Consider the following 14,195-nt stretch of genomic DNA (forward strand, 5'->3'; position numbering starts at 1 on the left):
GACCAATGATTCCTGAGCAGGATCACAGGCACAGACTGATGGGATCGTATTGTCAGGTGGACCTGGGATGATCAGCAGTGGCTCCAGAAGTTTTGCATGAAGAAAGTGACGTTTCTGGAGCTTTGTGAGCAGCTTCCCACGAACCTCCAATGTGAGAGAGGGTGGCCATGCTGGTCCAGAAACAGGTTGTATAACTATCGGGAAGCTGGCTACTTCTGACTTCTACAAGTCCATTGCTAATCAGTTCAGTGTTGGCAATTCGAGTGAAACCTCCACCACCACAGTCAGGCATGTGATTTGCTCAAACGTGGTGAACATAAAAAATGTCCTTGCCATAATTGCTGGGTTTGAGAGAATAGGGTTTCCCAACTGCACTGGGGCCATGATGGTACTCGTGCCCAAAGCTTGTCCTCCTTCAAGGAGCACAAGAGTACATAAACCACAAAGTCTACTACTCCGTCGTTGTCAACCACAGAGGCCGATTCATGGATGCCAACATGGACTACTAGAAAAGTGCATGATGACAGAGTTTTCCACTAATTGGGTGTTTTCCTTCGTGAACAGACTGGGACGCTATTCTCATCAAAGGACATTGTCATAAATGGAGTAACTGTCTCCACTTTTATTCTAAGAGACCCCACCCTTGTGTTATGAAATTGTACCCTGATTTCAGAGGCCCTGGCAAAGGAAGGTTTAATTACACTCTCAATAGGTACAGAATGGTGGCTGAATGTGCATTTGGCCAATTAAAATCTTGCTGGTGCTATTTACAGAACCATTTGGATTCAAGTGTTTATCAATGCTGTCTGCATTACTGTGGCTTGCTGTGCTCTTCACAATGTTTTACTGCATCATGACAGCGTGATTCCTCCCCGCCAGGCCCCTGCTTGATTGTGGTTGGACTGCAGAGGTAGAAGGGCCTGAAAATGGAAATGAAACAGTACACTGTCTCAGTATTTCAGAAAAGTTTTATTATATCATCAGCAGAAATTTCTTTAGAATCTCCAAAACATGATATTTTGAATAATTGTGCTTCAGTATATCTGAGACCAACAGTTTTTTAGTTCCCAAATGCTGCTTGGACACCACTTAGAGTTAAGTAGAGTGTAAAGTCTTGACACATAATGGTAAAGTGAAATTTACAAAATTTATTTAGTGATATATTGTTAAAAATTGCAGTCTGCTTTAGCTTTGGGGGGTGAGTGCCACTTTCCAAAGTTTACTACCAATGGTTTTATTATCCTTTTAGGCGTTTGGGAGGACATAACAATTCTGGAGATTCCCGAATGGCAAAGGGATATTCTGTTCCAAGCTACTGGCTGCAAGCTGTAGGAAAGGAAAAATTTGCAGCTATCCTCACCTGGGGAAATCAACAGGATGCAGCGCTAGCTTCGACAGGGATTATTGTCTCCCTCTAAGCTCCTGAAAGCTCTCTGCATTCATGTGTTACTTTTGTGCAGCTATGGTTTACAACATAAACTGCATGGACTACATCTGTTTATGGATGACGTGCAAATAGCCCCTGACAATATGGACTCCTAATCTAGCAATACATGGACTATATACGCAACACAGGGACTGCTAGGACTCATAATACGGCATGTATCACCTAAATCCCCCCCTTCCTCCCTGCCCCCTTCTAAGGCACATTTCTGTAACAAAGAACTGAAAAGCACTTCCTCATCCCCACCACATTTCTGGACTTCATACAACCCCCTGGTGTATTTGAACAGTTAGTTCATCACCCATGGATTATTCCCTCCTATCTTCTCTCCCCCCCCCCCCCCCCATCCATTCACTGGCAATTTGGTACCCTCTGGCGTTGCTGATTTTGTATAGTGCGGCGTGTTGTCAGGGAAGGCAATGTAAAGTCTTTCTTTTAGCACAACAACACATCTTTGTAACAGTGTGAGAGTTTGTTCATTTAACTGTTGTTAGCACTTCCCGGTATCCATTTTGAATTCCATGTGGTGGGGATGGGAGATGCTGAGGTGCTGGCATGCATTCTGCCATGAGTGGATAAACACTGCTGCCTATGGCTTGTAATAATAATTGCATTGGATCATCAGCTGGAAATCCCTCTTTTTCCTATATCAATAACAGACATGAAAGTGGAAACTTGTCAGGCTCCAGTGCTACTTCTCTCTTCTTAAAGACTAACAGATTTATTTAGGCATAAGCTTTATTTATTTGGGTCAAAGTCCTCTTAAAAGAGACAGGATGATGAGGAGTTCCCAGAGGTGTGGTTCTCATCTCTGGCTTTCTGATACTCCATCTTGAGCTACTTGATCCACTCTCTGCATTGGTCTGTAGTCTGTTGAATCCCCAACACTGACAGCTTCTCGGATTATTTCTTGGTGCACACTGTCATTTCTGGCACTCTTACTGAAGTCAAACATCTTGCTCATCTCTCACTAGAGATTTACCAGTATCTGACTGTCTTGTGACCAGGTAGCAGCGCTCTGCTGGTCACAGGGGGGGAGGGATAGCTCAGTGGTTTGAGCATTGGCCTGCTAAACCCAGGGTTGTGAGTTCAATCCTTGAGGGGGCCACTTGGGGATCTGGGGCAAAATCAGTACTTGGTCCTGCTAGTGAAGGCAGGGGGCTGGACTCGATGACCTTTCAAGGTCCCTTCCAGTTCTAGGAGATGGGATATCTCCATTAATTATTATTATTATTATTATCTTGGCAAAGGACGACTACTCACTGTCCATAACTAATGCAGGAGACGGTTCACTCTGTTTCCAGTTTTCCATTTTATTCTGACTGCTGAGGTTAAGTACTAAATAGCTGTACTTGAACCAGGGGGATTGCTTCCATTACCTGGGAGTTGATTGGCTACTCTTGGGATAGAAAGGCTGAGAAACACGGGCCCATAGCTGTTTTTCTCCGACAGTATGAAATGGTTGTTAAATTTACTGGGGGAGTACTCTGTCTGGGAAGTATGCTAAGTGTTTGAGTATAGGGCAGGTGTAGGTAGCATCTGTCCTTTACTTATCTCTGCATTAATAAAGTTTAATTTCCTATTTTTTTTAAACAGGAAGATAAATGTTGATAGGAGTTATTGGCCATTTAGGTAGTTGTAGTTCTCATCTAGATTTGTAGTTGATATGTTACTGTGGCTAGTTTTCAGAATGGAGAGAGGTAAATAGTGGTGTCCCCCAGGGGTCTGAATTCAACATATTCATAAATGATATGGAGAAAGGGATAAACAGTGAGGCGGCAAAATTTGCAGATGATACAAAACTACTCAAATAGTTAAGTCCCAGGCAGACTGTGAAGAGCTACAAAAGTATCTCTCAAAACTAGGTAATGGGGCAACAAAATGGTAGATGAAATTCAGTGTTGATAAATGCAAAGTAATGCACATTGGAAAACACAATTCCAACTATACATATAAAGTGATGGGGTCTAAATTAGCTGTTACCACACAAGAAAAAGATCTTGGAGTCATTGTGGATAGTTCCCTAAATAAAATCCACTCAATGTGCAGCAGCAGTCAAAAAAGCGAACCGAATGTTGGGCATCATTAAGAAAGGGATAGATAGTAAGACATAAAATATCATATTGCCTCTATATTAATCAATGGTACACCCACATCTTGAATACTGTGTGCGCCCCATCTCAAAAAAGATATATTGGAATTGGAAAAAGTTCAGAAAAAGGCAACAAAAATGATTAGGGGAATGGAAGGCCTTCCATTTGAGGAGAGAATAATAAGACTGGGACTTTTCAGCTTGGAAAAGAGATGACTAAGGGGGGATATGATAGAGGTCTATAAAATCATGACTGGTGTGGAGAAAGTAAATAAGGAAGTGTTATTTACTCCTTCTCATAATACAAGAACTAGGGGTCACCAAATGAAGTTAATAATCAGCAAGTTTAAAACAAATAAAAGGAAGTATTTCTTCACACAATGCACAGTCAGTCTGTGGAAGTCTTTGTCAGAGGATGTTGTGAAGGCCAAGACTATAACAGGGTTCAAAAAAGAACTAGATAAGTTCATGGAGTATGGGTCCATCAATGGCTATTAGCAATGATGGGCAGGGATGGTGTCCCTATCCTCTGTTTGCCAGAAGCTGGGAATGAGCGACAGGGAATGGATCACTTGATAATTCCCTGTTCTGTTCATTCCCTCTGGGGCACCTGGCATTGGCCATTGTCAGAAGACAGGATATTGGGCTAGATGGACTTTTGGTCTGACCCAGTATGGCTGTTCTTATGTTCTTATTATCTCCATTTTACACATGGGAAACTGAGGCACAGAGAAGTGATGTGGCTTGCCCAAGATCATCCAGGCCAGTCTAGTGGTATTTCCACTAAGCTACACAGTTACTATGTGATATCTAAGTGCTTCTCCTGTACATTTTGTTATAGTGGAGCGGTGATAATGGTCATACTTTGAAATGTTTGCAATGTGTAGTTCCTAACAAGGCTGGTGAGAGAGGCTCAGAGGGGTGAGAACATCTCAATATGATGAGTGTAATCTGTAATAATAGCTCTAAACATATGAACTACTTCAGTAATGATCTGAAGGATGGCGTGGACTGCACACTCAGCAAGTTTGCAGATGACACTAAACTGGGAGGAGTGGTAGATATGCTGGAGGGTAGGGATAGGATACAGAGGGACCTAGACAAATTAGAGGATTGGGCCAAAAGAAACCTGATGAGGTTCAACAAGGACAAGTGCAGAGTCCTGCACTTAGGACGGAAGAATCCCATGCACTGCTACAGACTAGGGACTGAATGGCTAGGCAGCAGTTCTGCAGAAAAGGACCTAAGGGTTACAGTTGGCGAGAAGCTGGCTATGAGTCGACAGTGTGCCCTTGTTGCCAAGAAGGCTAACGGCAGGGCCGGCTCTGACTTTTTTGTCGCCCCAAGCGCAAAAAACAAAACAAAAAAAAACCAGGGCGCAGGGTGGCCGGACCCAGAGGCAAAGGAAAAAAAAAAAAACCCCAAACCCCCTGGGCGCAGGGCAGCTGGACACGGAGGCAAAGCAAAAAAAACCCCCAAAACCCTGGGCGCAGGGCGGCCGGACCCGGAGGCAAAGCGCCAAAAAAAAATAGGGCAGCCATGCTGCCCTAAGATAGGATGGAATGCCGCCCCTTAGAATCTGCCATCCCAAGCACGAGCTTGCTTGGCTGGTGCCTGGAGCCGGCCCTGGCTAACGGCATTTTGGGCTGTATAAATAGGGGCTTTGCCAGCAGACCAAGGGATGCGATCATTCCCCTCTATTCGACGTTGATGAGGCCTCATCTGGAGTATTGTGTCCAGTTTTGGGCCCCACACTACAAGAAGGATGTGGAAAAAGTGGAAAGAATCCAGCGGAAGGCAACAAAAATGATTAGGGGTCTGGAGCACATGACTTATGAGGAGAGGCTGAGGGAACTAGGATTGTTTAGTCTGCAGAAGAGAAGAATGAGGGGGGATTTGATAGCTGCTTTCAACTACCTGAAAGGGAGTTCCAAAGAGGATGGATTTAGACTGTTCTCAGTGGTGGCAGATGACGGAACAAGGAGTAATGATCTCAAGTTGCAGTGCGGGAAGTCTAGGTTGGATATTAGGAAAAACTTTTTCACTAGGAGGGTGGTGAAGCACTGGAATGGGTTACCTAGGGAGGTGGTGGAATCTCCTTCCTTAGAGGTTTTTAAGGTCAGGCTTGACAAAGCCCTGGCTGGGATAATTTAGTTGGGTATTGGTCCTGCTTTGAGCAGGGGGTTGGACTAGATGACCTCCTGAGGTCCCTTCCAACCCTGATATTCTATAATTTACTCCATTTATATCCGTGAGTGTTTCCATCCGCTCTACGCAATGCTGGAGAGGCTGTGATATGCGTCAAGCATGTCTGTTCTCAGCCCCTCACCTCAGCATCAGCAATGTGTTCTTGGTGCATGCTCCAAGCATGCCTATTCGAAGCTCCCCACATAGAGGGGCAGGGCTTTCCCAGATCCTGACTTATATGTGAGGGGGTAGTGAGATGGGCCCTGAAGCCCTTAGAGGGACAAGACATCCCGTATTCCAGCTTACATGAATGGTGTCAGGAAGCAGGGGGGAGAGAATCAAACCCCTGAGTTTCTGGCCCTCACCCAGCAGGTCAGGGAGTGAGGCTCAGATACTTTTGGGGGGCAGGGACCCCCAAATCCCAGCTCACATGAAGGGGTGGGGAGAGGGGTCAGACCCTCCCCAGAAAGGCAAGCCTTTCCAGATCACTTGGGGAAGGGGGGGATTATATCCCTGTAGATGGGCTGGGGGCTTCCATATTGTAGCACACTCAGGAGGGGAATGTAGAGCTGACAGGCACTCCTATCCCTATTCTTCCCCAGTCCCCACGTCACTTGCCCCCCTCCTCCAGGTCCACTCCCCTTATTCCCACCTACTTTCACCCCAGTCATCCTGCCCTCCTAGCGAGCATTTGCTTGTGTAGTTTTTCTTTTCAAAAAGTAGTTTCAGTGCCTTCTGAAATTTTTGTTGTACTCTGATTACATTTCCCCAGAATGAAAAAAACCCTTTTACAGAGCCACATTACCCCTTCTTTCAATTTCAGATTTCTGCTCTACTTTGGATTCATACTCTCAGTGCCTGTGTTCAGATTTGATGACTGTAACACCATCAGAGCCACACAGGTTCTGTGATGTAGAGAGAGTTTTTCAGATTGTTAGCTGCTCTCTCTACCTGTGCACAGTGTAATCCTTTTGATGTGTGAGCACTAGAACTGCTTGGAGTGGGCCTATCTGGAGAAGCAAACTCTCTTTTAAATAACATTCCAATTTGATTTCCCCAGAAGGGCTGGGGGGTGCCGTGCACTCTGTTGGGGTAACCCTTGAGCTTCATAGATCCTGATGTGATGATCTGAGTACTGGTTTGATCTCTGTGTGCTAGAATAGGTCAACTTTAAGAAACAACTCTTCCAAAAAGAGAGTTTATCCAAATGGCCCCAAATTTGGATTACTGACCCTACACTGAACCCACATGAGGCGCACAGATTTCAAGGCAATCTGAGTAACCGTAAGGATTTTAGAGCACTTGGAACAGTCAAGCTTTAAACAGGAAGCTGGTCTTAACCTTAAGTATAGCAGAGCTCTACTATTATCTTTAAAGCAGGGAAAAAGGAAGACTCAGGCCATTAAAGCACAGTCTTCGTAACTTCATTACCCAGAAAGATACTGAAACAAATTATTAAATTGTAAGCACCTAAAGCAGAGGTTCTCAAACTGGCGGTCGGGACCTCTTGGGGGTCACGATCTGTCAGCCTCCACCCCAAACAGCGCTTTGCATCCAGCATTTATAATGTTAAATATATAAAAAAGTGTTTTTAATTTATAAGGGGGTCGCACTCAGAGGCTTGCTATGTGAAAGGGGTCACCAGTACAAAAGTTTGAGAACCACTGACCTAGAGGATAAGGCGATAAGTGATAGCCAAATCATGCTAAACCAACCTAACTTCCTTTGTTGACGGGAACTGGTGTATTGGAGGTGAGGGAAGCAGTAGCGTGACAGAGTCCAATAGAAAAGTGTGCCAGATAAAAACATCACCAAAACATCAAAATAAGCAACATCATTCTATTCTGTCCTTATTTTACAAAGTTTGCAGCAGTTCCAGCCTTTACTGCTTCATATTGTACCATAATGTCTCCCACATGTTGGTGCTGAGATGGCGATCATTAGGCCAAGATGATATAACTTTATAGAAAACCAATTTGAAGATTGCAGAATTCTAATGTTAATATTAATATTAATAAAACAAACAAGCCTCTTTGCGCCTTGTAGATGATCTCCATTCCCTAACTTCTGTAAAATGTAATCCTGGTATAATAGTACATTCCAGGCATTTCATTGTTTCTGAAATGGTTAAAAGTCATGTGGCCTGAGGTCCATTGCTTTGCAATGCTAGATGCGTGCAAATGCTGCTCAGAAAAGAACTAATGTCTTACTGTTTTGGTGTGCTTTATTTATAGTTATTCAAAAATACATGTGACTTTTGCAGGTCAGTAAATATCATACTAAAGGTGAAGTAACCAGAACATACACAGAAATAAATATCTTTTAAGGGATTGTAAAATGATATAACATAATCCTGTCTGTCTTGGTGCAAGAGAGGTTAGATGATGCTATATTTTGGGAGTTTTAAAAATATTAATGGGGTGTAGTCTGAGGAATACTTGCTAGATGTTCTGCCTCCTTTAAGAGCTGTATGGGGGGAGGGGGGGGAATGGCAATTCAATTCTTCTCCCTGACTAAGATCCATTCTGGAGGTGTCAGCCAGAAAAACACCAACAATTAAAATGGCTACTTTTTTCTGTATTGCTGGCTAATTAGGACTAGCTAAGCATACTCAGTTAGTTCTCTCTCTAATCATTGCCATATATAATGACTGGGCTGGGTCATAAAAACCACCCCCTGGGAAGGAGGCAGGACAGACACCTAATCCATTGTTTTTTGCATTTCTTTGCCTTTCTTAAACTGACTAAGGCGTAACTGTTGTTACAGAGTCTAGGAAATCCAGAGTATTTATGGCCTGAAAGCTGTGCATGCTTGTTTTGGCTGGATCAGCCCCAGGTTATGGAGTGCCTAGGAATAAGTATCAAATCCTGACCAAAACTTTTATTTATTTATTTATTTATTTTGATGGATCAGAAAGTTCAAACTCAGTCAGATATGCTTTTCCGGTATGTTCAATTTGTTTGGTTTAAAATTGCCTTAAACAATTACTTAATTTTGGTAGAATAAATGTGCACTGTGGAATATAGGCAGTTAATTCCAAGTATAGAGGCTGACAGTCCTCCACATTAATACATCCTACTTCAAAAGCAATTGAGCACCTGTTTTTGTTTTTAAACAAGTGACTGTTGTTCATATTAGACATTTGGGGCAGATTTTCAGAACCGTGGGTATGTATTTGCATGCCTCATTTGTGCATACGCTACCAGTTAGATGCGTAACTGGCCATTTGTGTGTGCAGTTATTCACATTGACCATTGCAGAGCTGGCCTTGTATCCTGGTAGAAACTGCCATTTAATTAATTTTTTCCTTCTTTAGTTACGCTACATGTCTACACTGTGGACGTAGCTAGAACTATAAATAGATAGGTAGAACCATAGAACCTGTGAATATTAAGATTGCATTGTTTTATTTTCCAGGGCGCCAATGCCTCAACTTTAGAGAAAGAGATTGGTCCGGAACAGTTTCCAGTCAATGAGCACTATTTTGGTTTAGTTAACGTAAGTTTCAATTGATAATTTGATTGCTTTGAAATACTAAGTGATAGAACTGAGGTGGAGCAAATTGTGTATGACACTAATATGATGTCAATGGAAAAAAATTATTGAAATCTGACTTGCTGTAAACTTAATGTTAAAAGTTAAGCATCTCATAAAGGTACAGTATGTATATATGTTAGAATAAATATAGAACTATTTCTCATGTTTCTTGTGTTTTACTCATCTTTAAACTTTTACTTTTTCACTTTAAAGCAGAAAAGTACATAGCATGCTATGGTTGTTATCACAGTCTATATAAATAATTACATACAAAAAATCTTACCGCTATGGTTGCTGTGTTAAAGCACTCAGAAGTGCGGAAATGCCTGAATAAAGGTTGCAGTTTTTGTTGAAACTTTCAAAATATATTCAGCCCGAAAAAGAGAGCAAGACTGGAAATTTTCAGCATATTCTATTCAGTAATAAAATTTAATTACATAACTGACAGTTGGCAAATTGTGAAAACTGCATCTCATTAGAAGACTTATGTAGCACTGCCTGAAGTGATGTAAGAGTTTTTAAATTTTGTTTCTTGGTGATGAGGGTATTGTAAAGACAAACAGTAATATAATATAGCACCTTCACCTTGGATGGACCAGAGCACCAAATGCTGCTTGTTTCTGCATGAGCTACAGGAGTCCACCACACAGCTGTTCTAAGATGGTGGCAGAATCTGATTGGAAAAGAAGCATATTTAAATGAAAGCACAATGGCTTATGTTTAAATATATGCACTCTAAAAAAGCAAATGGGAAAAATAATACAACTCTGCTGTCCTCGGGAGCCAAAAAATCTTACCGCGTTATAGGTGAAACCGCGTTATATCGAACTTGCTTTGATCTGCCGGAGTGCGCAGCCCCCCCCCCCCCCCCCCCCCCGGAGCACTGCTTTACTGCATTATATCCGAATTCATGTTATATCGGGTCGCGTTATATTGGGGTAGAGGTGTACATTGAAATGCTTCTGATCGTTCCAACTGGAATTGCTACCATCTTGGAAACATTCTGTGTGAAACTAAGTGTTGTTGCAGTTTTAAAACTTCCTTGTTGCTCTGAAAGCGGGGTGTGTGAGAGAGATTTGGGGGAGCATTTAAATCACACAGATCTAAAAACACAGTGGATATTTTTAGTTGTCTAGTTGCAGCTGAACAGATTTAAAGATATTTTAAAATGGTTGTGGGTTTCAGAATATACAGTAGTAAAAAAAGATGAATAAACATAGGCCACAATGCTTTGTTTCTTAAAGAAGTAAGTTTATTTTTAATTGCTGTTAACAGGAATTGCTACTGTAGTGTAATCTTCTGCTTCTTGCTAGGATATGTTCCACAGATCTGCTACACTTTAAGAAAGTGAGTCTGACAGTATAGCCCTACCAAATTCACGGTTCAATTTCACGGCCCCAGGGTTTTAAAATTGTTCAACTTCACATTTTCAGATGTTTATGTCTGAAATTTCACGGTGTTGTAATAGTAGGAGTCCTGACCCAAAAGAGGGTCATGGGGGTTGAAAAGCTGTTTTGGGGGGGATTGCCACCCTCACTTCTGTGCTGCCTTCAGAGCTGTGGAGCTTTCTGTAGCTGGGGAAGTTTCCTGGAGGTGGGTCTGATCTCCCCTGTGCCACTGGGCGTGCCCCAGCTGGGGGCTCCTAGCTGCTAGTTTGGGCCAGGCTGGGGAGGGGCAGAACTTCCTCTTCCCCTGCATGGCTGCTCTGGAGGGAGATCATACCCACCTCTGGGTATCTCCCCCGACTGCAGGAACTCCACAGCTGCGCTGCGGAGCTTCTTGCAGCCGGAGGAGGTACCTGGAGGTGGGTCTGATCTCTTCCCCCCCTCCCCCACCACCCAGAGTGGCTGTGCAGGGGAGAAGTCCTGTCCCTCCCCAGCCCGGCCTGGACTAATAGCTAGGAGCCTCCAGCTTGGGCGCTCCCAGCAGTATGGGGGATATCAGAACCACTTCCACTTCCAGGAACCTTCCCCAGCTCCAGGAAGCGCTGTAGCTGCTACCTTCAGAGCCCAACTCTGAGGGCAGCGCAGGCTTGGAGCTTTCTGCAGCCAGGAGCTTTTAAAAACCTTGTTTACTTTACATACAACAATAGTTTACTTATATAATATAGACTTATAGAGACAGACCTTCTAAAAACGTTAAAATGTATTACTGGCACGCGAAACCTTAAATTAGAGTGAATAAATGAAGACTTGGCACATCACTTCTGAAAGGTTGCCATCCCCAGGTCTAGATTATGTATCAAATGTTTTGACTATTGAAACCGGGACTCCAGCTGGTAGGAGCTGGCAGAACCCCAGACCAGCAGCGAATGAGCCGCTGCCAGTCTGGGGTTCTGGCCACTGGCCCCTTGCCAGCCGCGGTCCCGGCCTTCGGCCCTGCTCAGCCTGCTGGTGGCCTGGGATACCAGCCGCTGGCCCCACTCACCTCACTGCTGGTCTGGGGTTCCAGCTGCCCGGCCCCCCTGCCAGCCGGGGTCCGGGCCTCCGGCCCTGCTCAGCCCGCTGCTGGCCTGGGGTACCGGCAGCCAGCCCAGGGCTGTGCTCCTGGCCTGGGCCCAGTGCTCTGTAGCCACCCCCAGCTTCAATTAAATTAAAATGCAGATCTTATCAATTTAGTGCAGTGGTTCTTAACCTGGGGTGCACGCACCCCCTGGGGGTGCAAGATGCCCTACCTGGAGGTGGGTCTGATCTCCCCCCATGAGGGGCCGTGCAGGGGAAGAGGAAGTCTGGTCTTTCTCCAGCCTGGCGGACTAGAAGTTGGAGCCCAGTGAAAGGTAGGAGCCCCTGGTTGGGGTGCCTCTCCCCCTTCTCTTCATTAGCTACATTTCATGAAGGCCAACAAGAATGCCTGCTGATTAAATGCAAACTAGATGTGTTCAGACCATGCATGAGTTTAAATCACCATTTTTCCTATTTCATGTAGAAGGATGAAACCGTTTCCTTTCAGCTTGGTATTAATTTAGTGGGGAAATAATGAAACACAATAATAGTGAGGTATTGGTGCTTGTGTTGTCAGTTCTACAAGCTATCTTACACTTGTAAACTTCTTTCCTTCAAAGTTTTCAAAAATGTTCTCATCTTTTTCTCAGGGGTACCATTGCATTGACAAATATAACTGTTTCATAGTCTTTATTCTGCTTCTCTGCAGAGAGAGGGTTTGTTATGTCATTGCTTGTTTACCCATAGCTCAAAATTGATTGTGTTGTGATGACCCAGTTATTTTTCATACACGCAACACGCAATAACCTTAACTTGTGTCCAGAAGTTTTGGTTAATATGTCATGATTACAAGGCCAGCTGCATCTCTATCCCCTTTCTTGTCTCTCTGAATGCAGTCCCTCAAGTGGCTTTTGACTAATGGCTTTTCTACCTTTTACCTATTTTGGGGTGGAATTCTGCAGTTCTCCCACTCTTAGAGCAAGCCCTGGGCTATATAGTATAATGTCTAAGGATGGTCTAGTTATACTTGGTCCTGCTTTAACATGTGGGGGATGGACTAGATGACCTTTTGAGGTCCATTTCAGATGTACATTTTTTTGATTCTGTGTGTAATAACTGATCTTACCCAGCAGGTCTGACTGAATTTGGAAACCTGTGGTTCTTCATTTCAGGAGTCTGTGACCAGTGGTATCTGGTGATAAAACAGTCCTCTTAAAACAAAAATATTGTTTATTTTGCAATGGGAGTAAAGGACCTAGAGAAAAAAGATTTTAAAATGACTGTCTACATGCATCTAAAGGCATACTGCCTCTGATGGTAACCTACGCAGGCCTGACTTCAGTGGGTCCTGTCTCAATCAGGTTTTCCCAAATAACTTTCCTCTCTCTCTTGAGTGTTTCTTATTAAACCGGCCACAGTTCTTTTGCACTGTGGTGTACATGGGCCTTTTCCTCTCCTGACATTGTCTCATAACAACCCACGAGTGTTTGTGGCTCATTTAGGCCCCCATCAGACACAGAGGCTTTGGTCATCCTAGGACCTCACTCTCCATATAAATATCAAGAAGTCTGGGCCCATCCATTTGGCTTGCATGGCGTTCTTCTTTAAAGCAAAGACTTTCCAAGGAAGTTAGCCACTTAGCATCCATGCTGTCAGATGGAGGAGCAGCTGTTGACCCGGGAGACCACATCCGCATTTCTCAGAAGCATCATAGGGATTCTGACTGATAGGACTAGTAGAGACAAAAAACAATGTTGGTGAGGCTATGCTGGGGCTTTTAGTATGATGTGAGCACCATCTTGTTTGATCTTGGACAAGACCTTGGGCAGGAGCAGAACTGGAGGGAAGGCATACAGCAAATGTTTTGACCAGTTCAGGGGGAAAGTATCTCACAGCGACACCAGGCTGTGACCCACCACAGAACTAAAAAGCTGGCTCTATGCCAACAGGACAGCTCCTCCCGTGGCATAATAAAACCACCTCTGTGAACAGCAGAAGCTACGTCGGCGGGTTTCCCGCCGACATAGTCCTGTCCACACGGGCGCTTATGTCGGTGTAACTTATGTTGCTCAGGAGGGGGGTGGTTTATTCACACCACTGAGCAACATAAGTTATGCTGACATAAGCTGTAGTGTAGACATAGCCTTAGTGCCTCTGCTGCTACTCATAGGTTTGCCAAATACAAGCAAGTTGATACAAAGAGTATGACTACACTACAGTTGCTACAGTGACACAACTATGGCGCTGTAGCTGTACAGCTTTAGGGCTGTAGCATAGCTACTTCCTACCTCGACAGAAGGGATTTTTCCATCAATGTAGTTAATTCATGTCTCCGAGAGGCAGTAGCTAAGTCAATGGAAGAATTCTCCCATTGATCTGCACAGGGGGTTAGGTCGACCTAACTATGTTGCACAAGGCGTGAAACTTTTCACAGCCCTGAGCAATGTAGCTAGAACGATCAAATTTTTAAGCATTTACCTGGCCTAAGACTAGT

General features: G+C 43.9%; 1 protein-coding gene across 1 annotated transcript in view; it reads left to right on the forward strand.

Moving 5' to 3' along the window:
• USP12 (ubiquitin specific peptidase 12) overlaps nt 1–14,195 on the forward strand; it is an 89,256-nt gene that overhangs the window by 12,793 nt on the left and 62,268 nt on the right. The window contains exon 2 of the mRNA XM_065416306.1: nt 9,141–9,221. Coding sequence (XP_065272378.1) covers nt 9,141–9,221 — 81 coding nt within the window. The remainder of the gene's footprint in view (nt 1–9,140; nt 9,222–14,195) is intronic.

This window comes from Emys orbicularis, chromosome 1 (genome assembly GCF_028017835.1).
Source record: "Emys orbicularis isolate rEmyOrb1 chromosome 1, rEmyOrb1.hap1, whole genome shotgun sequence".
NCBI lineage: Eukaryota > Metazoa > Chordata > Testudines > Emydidae > Emys > Emys orbicularis.